A 17,463-nucleotide genomic window follows, 5' to 3' on the forward strand; every position below is an offset into this window, starting at 1 on the left:
AGGGAAAGATGGGGAAAGCTTGTCTTTTGCTGCTGCTTTGTAAGATAACAGGAAAGTTCAAGACTTTCCCACCTCAGAAGAATGTCTCCTGCTTACTTTGTATTTGAAACATCAGATCCTCATTTCCCTCTCTCTGCAGGAGGTGCTTGGCAAGTGCTTTGGAGGACCTGAATAGTGATATCACACGAGGCTGGCAGCTCTCCCTCTCCTCCAAAGGAGGGAGAGGAGATGCTGAGACAGACTGTCTAGACATTTTTCAGATTGCTCAGTATTCTCAATCAAGGCCTGGACCATCTCCCAGAGATTCCTGCACACAGGGCACTCTGCTCAGGGAGAACACAGCAGCCCATGCAGACCTATCTATCATGCACCCATGCTTCCCAGTACCCTGGGGGTGCCCTTGCCCAAGCCCTCTCCGTAGAAATGCATCGCTGCACTTCAGGAAGGAGTGGAGCACAGGGTGTCCTCCCAAATGCCCCTCCTCTCTGGACACTTATGCCAGGGGAACTGATACCTGTCAAAATTGTGAACCTATACTTGCCTTCTTAGCAGTGTGGCAGTTCTGTGAAGAGCCTAAGAAAGCCTTGAAAATCACTGTTTTGCAAGCAAGCAAACAGGCCAGCAGAGGCACGAGCTGCTCAGTGACCACGCACTGCAGCGGCAGCTTGCAGCCCTCCACTTCCACAGAAGTGTACAGGCTTGATAAACCTCATTTGATAAACAAGCATCATCAATCAGCAATGCATAAACGTGATTTTCCTCTCTGCTCAGCCCCTTTTCCGCCCACTTTGCTGGCCCTTGGTTGCACCCATGTCTGGCTTCAGCTACTCCACCAGCTTTCTTCCTTAGGACAGGCAGAAATGCCACAGCATCTCAAGATTCTTCTGGCCTTTTAATGTTTAGAGCTCATTAGGTTTTGTATTTTAATGCACCTGATGCCATCCTAATGTGTTGAAAATTGATACTGAATCGCATTGTTCATACTCACAGCTGAGCAGAGCCCCAGAACTAGTCTGACACATTTCTAATTTTCAAATGAAATAACATCACCATTTTTTTTTCTCCTCAGAGAAACTAGCAAAAAATCAAAGTCCCTCTCTCACTGAAATAGCCAAAATTGCTGTCAACTCCCAGTAAGACCTGACCTTCTCTTGTCAAAAATGTTGGGTAGATTATAGTAATAAGCACTTAGCTATTAAAGCTTTGACTCCCACACATTCATAGCTAATCATTAGGAAATTTCACCTTTTTTTGAGGTCCATTTCATATCCTCTCTTCTGCAATTGAGAAGCATTTTTTGTTCAGATCATTAATCACAATGTGACTTTATTCACCTATGTCTCCAATTAAGATATTCATTCAGCCAATCTCCTACTAGAATTATAAGGGATCCTAATAATGGATGAATCAGTAGCTTGCAATACAGACTGCAATGTTTAATCGGTCACCAATCAGAGTCATCATGGAGAAAAAACCCTCCCCTGGAACCTCAGAGCAAGGAATACATAAACATCTGGTCATTATGGAGACTGTTTTTCAAGAGCAGACGTAAGGAATACATCTCCAAAAGCACATCAGCACAGACACATTTGTGCACGCAAAAAATTAAAATCTAAACATCCAAAGTAGTCATGAGAAATAATTCTACAGCAAATGCTGATTTTGGCAGGCACCAGTGCTATATGTACATTTTGCCAAATGCAAAACCAAGATTCTGCACATCACAGCATTTTCTGCTCTGGCTGTCAAGCAAGCACAGTTCCCATAGACTGCAAAGGAACTGCTAAGTGACCACACTTCAATGCCATTAAGCTACTGGGCTTCTGACAACCATGTGTTTGTGTAATGAATCAGTCAAATTAAAAGCGTGTGACAAAAATGACTCATGAGTAAATTCATCACGGCTGAGACTCCCCTCAGCACTCCCTCACCACCAGTCAGCTGAACTATGGAGATGCTTCTGCAACACGGCTGCTTGGCAGCAATTAGGTCAAACACTCCCCAGCAACATGCAGCAGTGGTGCTGGCTCTGCGTGTCCTCCTGGACTGGAGAGTGAGCTTCTGCACCACCAACACCTTTCTGATTCACAAAAGGAAGAAAAGAAATGCACACTAATATAGATAACTTTCTTCTAGCTTTATAGGAACTCTCTGCTTCACACTGAGTGCATGCTCTGCACCCTGCACTCAGTCCAGGAAGCAAAATACAAATATAATCTGTGACTCTGAGCATTCAAACACCCTGTTTCATTTGGATGCTTCATTTTTTATGGAATATCAAAGCAGTCATTCATTCTTCTGCCAGAAACCTCTCATTATGACTTAATGATAAAGGACTGCATCCATCCACCTTTACAGTCAAATTTCTACCCAGAACAATTTGGCAGTGACAAAAGCCTGACAGAGGGTTGGTTGACTGCTGAGGAGTTATGTGGTCCCACTCCCATAGGAAGACAGGATGAAGACCATCAGGACTACTGCTCAGTCTGATCATCAAAATAACTATAACGAGGATTCTACAGCTGCCTCATCTAGACTTTCCCAGTGCTCCACTCACTACTTTTCCACATCTAACTTTTCAGTGCTGTAAATTATGTTTAGTTCTTTCTCTGGCAGTGAGCAGAGGCAACACATGGGCAGTGTAATCTTATATTTACCCACTGGAAGACTTATCTTCCCCCCCAGCTTCCTTAGTCTTTTATACATATAGGGTTTCTCCAAAGAAGGGATGTTTAATTATCCTTGAGATCTTCAAGTAGCAAAAGAAAACAGTGTCTTAATATTAAAAAAAAATAAATAAATAAAATATGTCTCTTCTACTTCAAAGCCATAAATAGTGCCAAGATCCTTTTAGCACAAGACAAAATGCCTTTTCTCGTAACCCACTCTGTGAACAGCCAGCTCCAGCAGGTTAGTAATTTTTACTGCCATATCCGATTTTATTTTTTTTAAACTCTCATATTTGACCCATCTGTTAAATTTTGCTTGAAAACCATTTTCCCTCCTGATGGGTACACGACAGCAGAGGTGGCTGCATGACCATTACCTCGGCACTCTGTCCTGGTCGCTGTGCTCTGATAGCCAATACGACACTGGCAGATGTAGGATCCCTGGGTGTTCACACAGTCTCCACCAATGCATGGATTCCTTTCACATTCATCAATATCTGTGGAATACAGACAATATAATCTTATTACGACACTGGCTAGAAGTTATTTTTACCTGCAGGGTTATTTTACCATTTTGTACTTGGAGAATTAGTGGCCTTCAATCTGAAAGGGGACACCACTGAGAGCCCAGAAAAAAAGATCCCATGTTCTAAGACAAGCAAGAGCTGGGAAAAATGAATTTTCAGTAAGATAAGATATTGCATGTGTGAAAAGTAGAGGCCTTAATCCCACATTTCCACATTCCCAGCTTCACTGAAGATTTTGACAGAACCAAAATCTTGCATCTAAGAGACAGCTAATCCTTGCTTCTATCATTGAGATCTTGCTGACTTCCAAACTTAAAGGTCTCAAGAACCCAACAAGATACTAGTCCTGAGCTGAAAGAGGACTTGTAAATCTTAGTAAGCCTAAGTTTATGATTTTTTTAACAATAGGTCACTGCATACTCAAAAAGCTAGTAGCATTTTAAAGAGATCATTTTCAATCACTAATAAACACATCATAGTCACGAGTTTGTAAAATAAGAAATCCTTGCTTCTGTATAATTTTATTACAAGATTTGTTAAATACTGTTTTAAAGGCAAAATTGTTGTAAAAGTAAGTTTGCCATTGACATCAATTAGCTCTTTGAAGTCTCTTTTCTGGTTTTTTTTTGAGGCAGGGCTCTTCTATTTAAGAACTCAGTTGTTACATTGTGTGGAGAAGAATGTTTTTTTCTCCAAAATGAAATTCCCCCCTGTGATTTACAGCAGAAACCCACATACCAATGCATTCCTCTCTACCATGCAGTTGGAATCCTTTGTTGCACTCGCAGCGGTAGCTCCCAGGAGTGGGAATACAACGTCCATTACGGCAGAGATGCCGGAATGTTTGGCAATAGTCAGTTAAGTTCACCGGCAAGATCGCTGAAATAACAACAGTTGGAAAAATATTTTAATAGTTCATAAAAATAACTTCAAAAAAAGCAGGATTTTCCATTAAAAGTCAACATTTACCTTCAATTGTGATGTGAATTACATAGTAAAATGGGAGAGAGAAAATGGCCCTTTGACTCTTAAGAGATTTGTTTGAAAACAGCTAACAACCACAGAAATTTTCATTGTGGCAAGTCTGATTCTGTTTTCATCTTTTGTCCTGCCAAAGAGGACCATGTCTGTTCATACCTAGAGGTAAAGTGGGTGTGTGGCACTGCAGGGACTCTACTAAAAGCCTAAGACTAGCATAGAGCAGGCAGACCAGTTCATTATTTTAGCCTTCCCAGATAGATAGCAGTGAGGAGGGCAGGGATAACCCTGGGAATACGCCTATACTGTCTTTGGCAGGCAGGCATGAGCTGGCTCTGTCCCTACTCCCAGCTGACCAGAAGCTGTGCAGCTACGTCAGTGCTGTGTCAGCCTGAGCTAAAATACTTTGTCTCTTAGGCTTATTAGCTCAGCTTGGTGCTGAACCAAGACTAAATAGTTTCAGCTGGTGCCAGTGCAAGCAGAGACTGCTTGCATCTGCACAGAGCATGGGCAAAATCAGCTTCTGTTTACTTGCAAAAGAGTGTGTGGCTATGCCAAACGGTTTCAGGTGGCACATGCCTACTCCAGACTACATGGGCATGTAGTAATTCTCTGAGCAAGGGACAGAAAAGGATGGTATTATATTGGTATGTTGCTCTGCATTGGTAGTCTGCTCTGGCTTCCTTCTTACTCTAGAGAAAATGAGCCCATCCATGCGTAGCACTAAAATAGTTCTTTCTGCACACTGGGTCACTCTCAGTATCCAGCAGAGCAGTATTTTTATCAGTACATTTCCTACCTGGCCAAGTGCAAGTGAGGAAAACAACCTGAAAGAAGTTGCTTTCTGTCAGACAAGCTCTTTAATGTGTATCTTTCACAACCTAGTCAAAGAGCTACTCGTACTACACAGTGCTGACATGCAGCAAAGCTCACAACGGCCTTAAAATAACAGTAATGTAACTACTACAATACATGAGCCACAGTACACACAATGAGAATGTGATTTTTGAAACCTATCTTAACAGGGAAAACACTACTAATGAGACAGGTATCTTGCCATAAGGTACATGGTAAGCAGGCTCTGATTAAAAGGATATCCAGAGACTCCATGTCCACATAAAGTAAGTAAAAGACACCAACAGCTGAAGGGAGCACACCGCTCCTGAGAAATGCACGTTTCTAAAGAAGCTAAATGCACACGGTGCAAGGAGAGGTTATTTCTTTCTCTCTTACGATGAGGTGGTGGAGCCCGAGATGGATAGATGATTTCTGGATGTGGAGGAGGGTAAACATCAGGAATGCGTGGTGGAGGGATGATGTCAGGACGGGCCGGAGGAAGGTCATGAGGTCTTGCTGGCAGCATAGCAGCTACCGTGCACAATTTACGGTACTCGTCTGAAACATGAAAACATGAATGCTGTTTTAGACTCTTGCAGCCTGTTCCATTTAATCCAACTCTCCCCCTTCTTGCAGTTTCAGATTAGCAATAACAAACCTTAAATAATCTGGAAAATGTGAGCCTATATGTTTTCTTCATAGTAACAAGCTTTGTTCTCTGACTTGAGTCATTAATCCACAGAATCTCAACACTACTTGACAGAAGACTGCCAGTAAAAAGGTAACAGAACTGACATTCTGGACATGAAATTGAACAGTGAGGCAGGGACCTGATCCTAATCTACTTAGTCTTCTTTCAAGCAAAAATCTTTGGTGAACTCAGTGTGAAGTTTATCTAAAGAAGGACTTCTGGATTTGATCCCAAGTTAATTTAATAGAAAGCTTGCCACAGAGTTAGAAAAATACTGAACAGGGAAAAAAGCCCAGTTTCAACTGGATTTCTTAAAAGTTAACCTCCGAAAACAAAGAAATATAAATATAAGCAATGAGGCAAAACCAATTAGAGAATGAACACACTAACACTATTTCCCTGTGAAAATTAAGTTTGCCAATAAAAGCAGAAACCAAATAAGGTGCAGTCTAAGCAGTGTAGCCAAAGACAAACCAAGTCAGATCCACACAAATTCATCCTTTTCCAGATGATGGGAAAATGATCTATTTTGCTGTAAGCACAGTCAATGCTGAGTGTGATGCATTCTCCTATTGTTTATTAGTGGCATCTGCCCTACTGCCCCACTTTTCTTCTTGCCCATGATTCTTTTGTCTTTGGGAAGTGTGGGTTTGGAACTTGCGATCCAAAAAATGCACACGGAGTATCACAATTAAAGACCACATTCCAGCTGACCTAATTCATGTTCACAATCTGTGTGCACACAAATAACCATTTGTGCAGCCAGTATCTTTGAACTTCAAAATTTAAAGTCTGTGACACAACAGGGGAGAGGAATTATATAATGGGGAAAAAAATCTAGAGATGAATGAATTCCTGAAACAATATTAAAAATGAGAACAGAAAAATAAAGTAAATGTTGGGAGAACTAAGCTGGATATTTCAACCTTCAACACTTTCATCTCATGTCTCCTTCTACCTGTAAAACACATTAGAAGCTCTTCCTGAATCACAGAGGACTTGTTAAACAAACATCATAGCCTAAAGTTCTGCTTTTCCTGATTATGATGTTTGCATTTATTTAATGCTGTTGGGCGATCAGGTTGCTTCATGTGTCACTGCATTTCCCTCTATTGTTCCTTTATTTTAGTCTTTAAATAGTGTCAATGGTAACCCCTGTTATTCCACATAAACAATTCCTGCCATGTAATTAAAAAATACAGTGCAAGCCTTTTTTATTGCAACTTTAATCTCCATGTGCAATTTCTAGTAATAAACAACCTATTTTGTAGTGGCAACTGGGTCTGCTGCCCACATTTAAAATGCAACTACTCGGTTACATTATGCAGCTAGTGCTCCCCTTTATATTGCAGTAAATTTCCATTTCAGAGTTAAGGAGACTTTGAGCCACTGACAGCTCCAAATTCCTTGTCTTGTTCTCTCAGGATACACTAAGTAAAGAATAACTGAACTTGATTAAATAATGACAGCAATACCTTAAATGCATGTAAAGCTTTTCAAAGAATTTCAAAGCACTTTTCAAAAGAGTAATTTATAGTCTCAATTTATATCCCAGGTCAGAAGCAAAACCAAAAAAGAAGTGGCATGTAACCGTGATCTGGAAGACCTTGCATGGATTTATGAGTCAGGAAGTCCTGGGTTCTAGTTCCTTCTCCATGACGTCTCAGTCTGTAGCTTTGGCCAAATTACTTTACTTTTCCACCCAGTTTCTTCACCAGTTAGATATGAGTAATTAGAAAGTATTTGAAGAAAAAAAGAACTGTGTTAAGACTGAAAAATTTCTCGTCTTCCTATTTCAGATGGTTATCAATAGAGTGCACTGTTTTTAGCATGATTCTAGCCAGTTTTGAACTTTTTTAGCATGTTTAAATATTATTAATAAGACAGTGACAGAAACAGAAAGTCTTCCAAGAGTTCTGATTGTAGATTTCTGCTCCAGTACTATGCAGTTTCACTCAAAGGATTAAAAACAAAAATAATAAAAACTCCCATCTATGAGCTCTGACAATTTCTTCAGTTACACTGCTATAGTTTTACAATCCCATTCCTCCATTAACTCTGCACCTCCTTTAACCTCCTCCCATAAATTCTTCAGTTTCTTGTATCTTCCTTTTCTAAAGCATTTTATTAGGTCTCCAGTCCTAAACAATCTCAAAATCATCTTCCCTCCACTCCCCCATACTTAGTTTCACAATCTGCTCACCATCTTCTCTCAATTCAAGTGATACATTATCTGAGGATCTCAATACACAAGGAGGCAATAAAGAACAGCACATTTTGGTAGCAGAAAAAAACCATGTTTTGTGTCAAATTTCGGGAAATATATGGCACCTCAGAAAGCTTGTCATGAGGAAGGAAATCCCAGTTTCCCAATGAGAATGAAAATGCAGAGGGAATAGGGATATATTAGAAGGGTCCAGAGGAAGTAACTTGATCTTCAAGAGGATGTTGAAAACAAATCTGGACTAGGTAAGATCAGAGTAACTTGGCTACAAAACACTAATTAGCAACAAATAATTCCTTCTGTCTGCTTGCCCTCCTGGGGGTCCTGAGCACCCTGCCATAGGAGGCTTTGCTCTAGCAGAGGAGTTGGACTAAGCAATCTGCCAAGGTGCTCTTCAGCCTCAACCATTCTGTGTAGTTCTTTAATGAAAACATTATGGCTAAGAAAAAAAAAAATCACAGCTAATGCAGCATTCAGCCATGCTGGTGAGAGCTCAGGTGTGTTCATACCGGTGGATCTGATGGGACACATTTCTGGAGCGGTGGCTGGAGCTGAGGCCCAGCAGCGGCCGCTGTCACAGCAGCACTGCATCTTGGACAGGGGCTGCGGCAGCTGATTGCCACAGCGCCCGTTGCTCAGCGTGGAGAAGCAGAATCCAGGGCGCACGTCTGCCAAGAGAAAGAAATGGACGGGTGACCATCAGCCCAATGAGGAAGGTGACTTTCACAAAAGGGAAAGGTCCTACTTTTCTGGAGTGATTTGCAGTATTGATGGCATAGCCCTTGCAACATTACAAGAAGCAGAAAACCAGAACAATCTAGACAATATTTGGGCTGCTTCGGACTCAAGTGTAACCTGTGAGAAAGCTGCAGTGAAATATGGAACAGCAATGAATCAACAGAGGCAAAAATGCAGTAAAAACATATATTCAGTCTATAACAACATATGCTTCTGTGCCCCTAAAGAAAAACCGCAGTGTCATCTCTATTAATGATAGTACCAGATCAATTAAGCCTTGATTTGAAAGCATGGATGCACAGCAATAAATTCAGAGCATTGCAGCTCTCAAAGCATTAGTTCATTTTTCATTAGCCATGGCTTCCCCAGCTGAAATATGTAGTGATTTGACAAGATATAGGCTTGCAGGCAAGAAAGAGCAACACAGTTTTAACTGGTGCAATCACACAGTTTATGGAGATGCGTTGGCTTCCTGTCTAAAAAGGATAAGCATGTGTTTGTACAAAGAATGTCCTGTACCCAGATTTTATATACTCAGCTCTAACAACATTGCCCAGAGATAGCCCAGCTTAGAGAAGGACAAGAAAATGTGGATGAGATTAAAAAAAATCATAAAAAATAATCTTGTGATACCATCTGAAGCTTTGAGGAATTGTTTCACAATATGTCACATCATGTCAAACTCAATATAAGCTGTGATGTGATTTGATGCTGCATGATAAACCAGACCAAGTTTGTTTCTAAAACATACAAATACTTGCTGTCAAAATGTAGTGGAAAAAGTTGCAGATATAGTCTTACAACAGCAGACATCATTCCCTAAAGCAACAGCACCTCAATTACTTAGGGCATGGTGGATTCATCTGTCTAGTACCAGTGCTTTCCAGAATTTACTAGCTACACAAGTGGATATAAAAAAACCCAGGAAATTTTCATACTATTTTGAGGAAGTTGACATATAGTGATATGTTGTGAGAGTCTGTGATAGTTCTGCCTTTTATTAGCTGGAACCCTGAACGTGGCTATTACTGGCAGTACAGCTAAAAGAGTCAGTTGGCCTTTACTTCCAAACTTTAATTAGCTCACTCGTATTATCATATAGTGGAAATCTGAAACAGAGAACAAACAATCAGTTTTCAGTTCTAGTACTGGTTCTCCATTTTCTCCTGGTACCCAGCTAAACTGCCACACATATTTACTCCTTCATCTCCCTCTTAAAAATCAAAGGGGACTCCTTGGAGTCAAAACTGTTCTCCAGTACCCCTGGGGAGATACTCAGTTGCTTGGTGTGACAGTGGGGTGGATGGGAAGAAGGAAATAATCTAACAGACCTGATCATCCTCCTTTGTAATTCATCCTTCTCAATTTTGGTCAGTACCAAGTTTTGAAACATGGAAAGAAGTGGAAAAGGAATCTACATGGGATCTGTGCAAGGACACAATGAGCCATGAAGAGATGAGCACACAGCAAACTGCTTTATCTAGCAACAATTATAAGAGGGTGTCCAAAAGTCACAATTTTCAGAAAAAAACCCAGTAAGTTTATGAGAAAAATACCAAATCTTTCCATCTTCGTAATCAGAAGTGAATATTTTTGTTTTCCCCCCTTTCCTTTTCTGTTTCAAATGGTAAAATCACACGAATAAGGACAAGAGCAGCAGGAAACAACTTTCATCTGCTTCAGTTTTTAGTATTTATTATTTTTACTAAAAATTACAGCCTTCTGAAAAGGCAAAAAATCACCATGAGAAGAAATTTCAATAAAAATGTGTCTCGCAAAAATAAAAAATATGCCAGTTGGAAGTACAGGCTATCAACTTTCTTCACTACACTCTTCATGTACTTGGGATGAAATGCCCTGCTCTTGTTTCTGCTCTTCAGCTCTAGGAGATATTATCTTTGCTTTCTCTGTTCTTATTTTTAAGGTTTGTAATAATGGAGCTCCTGGTGCATCCTTTGGATGTTTGGCCCCAGTGCTGCTCAGTTTGAGTCCCCTAAGGGATACATTTCTCAGAAGCATTTCCTCCTCTCTACCAGAACAGACACGTTCAGCTAACACTTTTCACTTAAGACAGACATGTTGTAATTAAATCAAGATTACCTGTTTTGCCCAGCAGTAATACAAATCTGGGCTCTGTCCCTGTGAATATGGCAAGTATGAGTCTGCATATTAGACCTGAATCCAAAATATCTACAGACAATTGATAGTGCTTCCCATTTAGCACATCTTGCCTTGAACACAAAGCCAAAATTTTAATGATGGCTCATAGTCTGGCATATTATTTATCATACTTTGTTACCATTTAAAACTCCAATTCTTTAGCTGAATTGCCTCAGCCTACAAATACATGGGAAAATGTAAAAATGCTGGGAAACTGCAGGAATGTGACATGGGTGTGAATGTTGGCCAGTCCTGACTGAGTGGTGATATATAAAGTAAAAAGAAAATGCAAGTTGTGCATCTCTAGAAAATTTTTGTTACGGAGAGGTGAATCTTGCTCAGAAATATTAAGTGCAGGCAGCAATCAATGATTTAATGATCCATAGCAATTTAGAAGCTATTAATCTGAAGCAATAAAAGCAATTCCCGTTGGCATTTTAAGTGTAGAGTATGGATCAAAACTACAGAAAAGCTGTTCTTGATGATGGAAGAAAAACAGTTTATTTCTTACAACCTGCAGAAATGGAATGGCACCATTCAAAATTAATCACAACCCAAACTATTTCCAGATCTCCCGGGAAAGTTAATATTATTTGGTACTAATCTCTGTGAAGTTTGGGATTCTTTCCAATTTTTTTCTGAAATTATTTTCTTCCAAAGGTACTAAACACAGGATGCTGTCTTGATTCATAATGCTGGCACTGTGTAAGAGCCTTTAAAAAAACAAGCTAAAACTGAGGAAATAAAACTTTCATTTGATTTTTGCCCAAAATTCAGCACTGGTACTGAAAAAAGAAATTACTGCACAAAAATGAGAAAAAAATAAATTAACAGACCTGCCTCAGGGCAGGCTGTATGCTTCCCAGAAGCATTAACTGCTAACACTGTTCTTTTAGGGCTTTGGTACTGCAGTGGCAGTCATTTAATTCACAAAGTTCTTTGGTTCCTGGTTGGGCCTTTGGAAGATGGGTTCTGCTCTGCCACCTGTGAAAGCCTGAGAGAACAGCCCTGCCAGATCATCAGCATCATAAAAGCACACAAAAATTTTCCATACTCAGTTTATCACACTATTTCTTTTAATGACAAATACCTGCATTAGGGTCATAACAGCTGGAATGCAAATTTGCTTTTCTAAATGAGTGCTGAATATAACAGGGACTAAATTAAAGACAAACATGAAAGCAACAGTACCAAGGAGATGGTTAAACAAGTTCTAAGGCAACAAATATGACATAATAGAAAAACTGTGGCAGAAAAATAAAAGAGAAGGTCACAATGAAGAGGCAAAGAAGAAACATCCTGCAAAATGGAAAACTCATTTCAGAATACATATACAGGCACGTGATGTACTTTTATATAAAAGAAGGATTTCAAGTTCACAAGTTGAAATATGTTTCTGACATACTCTTACCCATTTTAGAAATTCATGAATGTTTATGACACCTATGGTCCTATTGTTCACAGGATTCTACTCACCTATGCATTTTAAGCCATCAGGAGCTGTATAAAACCCTGGAGGACACTTGCAGAAGTAACTACTAACTGTGTTTGAACACTCTCCTCCATCACAAATTCCAGGAATGGTGCTACATTCATCGATATCTTCAAGACAAAAAGAGATGCAGGGGCAGGTTAGCTAAATTAGTTTTGGCACAAGAAGAGGTATTTTATAATTAGTAGTAATAATCAAATTCAGGGCATAATCAGCAGTTTTGAATTAGCATCTTTTGTTAGGCATCTTATAAACAGAAATGAAACAGAACCTAAAAAACCACTGTATCTGCATTGAATTCTGCCTACCAGAATTAAAAAAACTGTGTTGAGACCAGAGTGCAAACTGTGCCATGACCACAGTGATCAGGAGCTTAACCATTATCTCCAGCAGCACAGCATCTCCTGGTACCACACTGAGGCACTGCTTCAATACAGACTCGAAGGGAGATGTACCACCTACTGAACTGCCTGTCCTTCTCACTGCACTCGGGTTTTGTCTTGGAAACCCCCCGCACAAAAGCACTGAGCAGCTAGGTATTGTTCAACTAATGCAATCTGACAGGATTACAGCTCAGACCAGGATGACTGCAGGCAACAAAAATTATATTCCCTGACTTTCTCCACTAAATCAGTGTTCTGAAGTTTCAACAGGTTTCTAGAGTGTAACCAAAATATCTACTGCAGAAATCAGGCAGCATCCATAATTCCCCCGACATTTTGACAGTGATTTTAAAATAAAATTTCCATATCATGATTCTCTTCACTAAAAAACCTCAATCCATATACTAAATCATCATCATGGATACAATGCAGAAAAATTTTCAAAGTCTGCAGGAAAAAAACCTAACAAATTCTTACAACTCATCATAGCTACACAGAGGGAACTTGAAGGGTTTCTTCCACAGCTAGTTTGTATTATCTACAGCTATGTGAATAACAACCTATGTCAGCCCCAAGTGCTCCTTAATTACCACCAGTAGCCCGCCTGTGATGTGTAGTTACTTTGCCCTTGGTTTCCAGAGACTGTCTTAACAATGCAGCTGCATCTAATTAGCACTGCCCTCATCTCCTCGGAACCTGGAGTTCTGCTGAGGTTAAAAACAGCTCAATCTTTTCCATGGTACCTACAAGAGTAATCAGCCAAACAGAGCAGAAAGGGAGGTTATTCTCTAGGCTGATCAATGACATCTGCTTGTCACAGCCATCTACAATCACCCAGATGCTCTCCTGACAGGGAGCATCCAGCTAGAAATAATGGCATCACAGGACTCTACCCAACCTCTCCTCCAGAGATCTACGAAAAGACAGACACATGACTGTAATAATGATTTCACCAACCACAAAAATTTCTGAGATGAAATACTGCAACACCACCCAACACACCAAGGCAAAGAGTGAATAATACCATAGTCATTAAAATGGACTGGAAGAATTTAAATGTAACGCCTAAATTGGAATTTGGCCCCACCAGATGGGGGAACACCCGAAGTCCCACAGGACCATTAATGAGAATTTTAGCAAGTAGAGAGGATCTCAGTTCTACTTCTGTGAAGACAGTAATATAAAAACTCAGTAGTATAAAAACTAACAACTCCTGCTCTTCTAGGTAAAGTAAGGGATGCTCTAATATTTTTGTAGCCCCTTGCCTTTGCAGGAAAGTAGTGGAGGGACTGGGGTGGCACACAGATCACTCAAGTTTGCAGACTCAGCCATCCTGAGTGGAGCAGGGCCCTGGGTCCCCTGTGCACACATTCTTCCCCAGCATCTTGCTAGTTGTCCTGATGTGGGTCACATTCCTCACTTGGGTGTGTGAGAGGGGTGTGACTTTTTGTTCAGTGCTACTTCGAGGATGTTGCCAAAGCCTCAAGTCCGAGTGCCCTGGGAGCACTGCTAAGAGACTTCTGGCTTCTGCTCCAAGATTATACACCACAGGAGTCCCACAAGTCTCAGTGACAAAAAATGTGGAAATTGAATTTTGGTCTGAATAAAGCCCTTAATTAACAGAGAAAAATGCAATCGTAAATGGATCAGATTCAAGCATTTTCTGACTCAAATTCACCAATGTTTATCTTAAAGTCAGTGTTGCCACTGTTTATATAGAGTCCGACCTTTTTAAAAGCAAAATCATCACTCTTTATTTTAGGGTTGAGCCTAACCCAAACAGTATTTCACTATTTATATTAGTGTTGACATCCATATAAGCAATATTGTCATTGCTAAGCATGCAAGTTTTACAAAGGTAAGTATACTTGATGTACTCGCAGACTTAAATGCCACTCCAGGAAAAATTACTCCCCCAGTCACCACAAAAAGAAGAATTTACTTCAGCATTAGTGCCAATGGAAAAGAAATGGTTATATCAAGCAGTGAAATAATGTAGCACTTAAAATACAGATTTCCACCAGCTCTGCTAACAAAGAGAACCTCGGCCAACACACCTCATTTCCCATCTTGTTGATTGTCTCCCTGTACTTGACGATTGCTATTATGATCTAACTTTAATGGAGACCCCTTGAAAAAACAGCGCTGGTAATTCAGCAGGTAGCTCCCAGTTGAACCAAATCAGTGCCCAAGGACATATTACAACTGCCAGAAGTCCTGCTCACTAAATAGGAAGCTAAACCAAACAAACAATCAGACTTTATTTATTATGTATCAGAATTAACTACAGTTAATTCCTGTAAAACAAACAACTTGTCTTATATTGTCTTATAAAATTCAAAAGATAATTTAGAAAGAACAGAATGGATATGCTGTTGTTGCATGATCATGCTCTTAAATGTTGAGCCTCTATCTTATTTTATGCCACTGGTATAAAGGCAGGACTTTTCACTATTTGAATTAATACCTACTCAGGTTTAACTAAAATTGCTTGGTACACACAATATGAAGATGTACTGAAAGTAACTCTCTGTCTGCAGAGGTTCAAAAATCAATAGGTATGAAACTGAAGAAGGAAAAATTCATCTGATCTTTGCATCCAGCTGATCACTGCAAAGAGATTTCACAAATGGGGCAGGAAATTTGTGGCAGAATTTGGGAACACAACAACCTATACGAGGTTCTTGAGTCCGGTTCCTTAACTGTTAGCAAGTGCAGGCTCTGAGGGTGGTGGTTGTTTGGGGGTTTTTCGTTCTTTGGTTGTTGGTAGGGCTTTTTTTTAAGATGATTCAGCAATTGAAAAATATCATCAAAATGTTTATGAGATGCAGCCTACAACTCTCAGCTTTTCATGTACTAATACTTAACAAGGCACATGTTCAGTCTCTCCTATTCACCACATTCTTGGTACTTCATCCACAGAAGGAAACACTTGCATTGTTGTTCTATCCTAAATGTATGTTGCATTCTGCCAAAATCACTGGCAGACAATATGTAAACCATACTGTGTACAAGCTCTTCTGAAACTGCTCTCCCTAACCTGCAAATAAATTATAAAGTTTTGCCTAAAATAGGGATTTTTCTTTTGAAAGAGTAAGTCGTAATTCTTCTAAAATGACTAAAAATTTTTGAGTGCTTCTTAAAGGGCATTTGATGCAAGAAAGGATGGTGAATGCACACCTTTCTTTCACAAATACTTTTACGGTACTGAAAGTTTGCATTCCAAAATCACTAATCACTTATGAAACTTGTCTGCTCAAATTAAGTTAATTTTTAATATTCTCTGGTTTGGGAGAAAGCACCCCTATTGTATTTGTTGTGAATAATGTTATTTGCATATTCAAGGAAAAAGAGACAGAAAGTTTGTTACAAACTGTTAAACAAAGTTGGTCTCCCAAAAGAAGACTCCCCTGCTTCTACTTTCAGAAGAAAGTTCTAGAAGTTCTTACCGTCACATTTTTGTGTTACTTCATTAAACTTGTGTCCAGCTGGGCATTTGCACTCAAAAGATCCAACAGTATTAATACAATTTCCCCCTTGACAGATCCCAGGGATGGCTTGGCATTCATCCACATCTATGACATAAAAAAGGAAAAAACACCCACTTTTATTTCATTTCTCAAGAACAGCCATAATAATTTGTCTACACAGAAATTAAATATGCTTAAATCCATTCTTCACCCATCATAATATTATGATACTTGCTTGGGAAGACAGACACTGATTTTGTAATTACTCTATGCAAAGTATGATTAAGTACAGTACTCTAAATATTTTCTGCAAGAAATCACATGGTTATTATTATTACAGACATTAAATATCTAACTGCTATTGCTTTGTTTTTCCAAAACATCTGGGGAATGGTGTGCAGAGAACACAGCCTGCCAGAACTCAAGTTTCTTTGAAGTGTCTAAAGCTGGTCACCCAAAATCACTTGCCCCCTTGAAAATCTTGGCAACTCCATACAGAGCTTAGGCCACCAGCACAGAGGAGCAGTTGCAGTGTGCATGGAGGGGGCCTCATGGAGAGGCACAGCAATGCAGAGTCATTACTGATGGAAATTAACTTGACACTCCAGCAAGATCAGCACTGATGACATTAGACTGTGGTTAGGATTTGACTCAGAAAGTTTCACAGCCATAATTAATGTCTCAGGAGGAATTATTAATGACCTGCTTAGATATACATAAATTTGGAGAGGTTTTTCCCTTTTATTTTTCTTTCTTTCTTTGCTTTTCATTTTTTTTCACTGAGGAAAACGAAACAACAGAGATGATATCACAGGCTAGGTAGTAAGCTCAAGACAAACATTTTCAAGAGGCCCCAGTTTCTGGCCTCACAATTATTTTAGCACAACAACGTGTGTCGTCACTTAGCTGCAGAAGTGTTGCTACGGCTTAATAACAGCTACAGAAAGGAGGCTAAAGGAGGTGGAGGAGTGGCATTGCAACAGGACACTCGGGAAGTCTGGCTTGCAGTCCCCAGAGGCTGCCCTGTCTCTACTGCTCAGGAGCTCCTTCAGGAGCACAGAGCACCCCACTCTCTGAACCAAATGTTCGTGCTTCCCCCATCTCCTCAGGAGAACCACCGGCTGCTGATAAAACATGGTTGCTTGAGTTCTTGGGCTTCACACTGACAAAGGTTTCAATGCATGGACACAGGCTGAAGGAGATGATGCCTCCAAACCTCCCTTTTTAAATCCCAGAGTGTCTTGAAGCCTGAAAAGTGAAGTATTATGTATGTACGAAAGGCTAAGAGGCAATT

The 17,463-nt window shown here is 39.9% G+C and overlaps 1 protein-coding gene across 1 annotated transcript in view; it reads right to left on the reverse strand.

Annotated features, from left to right (window-relative positions):
* Positions 1-17,463, reverse strand: part of LOC103621258 (fibrillin-1) — a 127,317-nt gene that overhangs the window by 69,940 nt on the left and 39,914 nt on the right. The window contains exons 6-11 of the mRNA XM_017742633.1: positions 16,149-16,274; positions 12,301-12,426; positions 8,436-8,594; positions 5,408-5,569; positions 3,935-4,075; positions 3,047-3,166 (exon numbers count right to left, since the gene is read on the reverse strand). Of these exons, the coding sequence (XP_017598122.1) occupies positions 3,047-3,166; positions 3,935-4,075; positions 5,408-5,569; positions 8,436-8,594; positions 12,301-12,426; positions 16,149-16,274 (834 nt within the window). The remainder of the gene's footprint in view (positions 1-3,046; positions 3,167-3,934; positions 4,076-5,407; positions 5,570-8,435; positions 8,595-12,300; positions 12,427-16,148; positions 16,275-17,463) is intronic.

This window comes from Corvus brachyrhynchos, unplaced genomic scaffold (assembly GCF_000691975.1).
Source record: "Corvus brachyrhynchos isolate BGI_N302 unplaced genomic scaffold, ASM69197v1 scaffold97, whole genome shotgun sequence".
Classification (NCBI taxonomy): Eukaryota; Metazoa; Chordata; class Aves; order Passeriformes; family Corvidae; genus Corvus; species Corvus brachyrhynchos.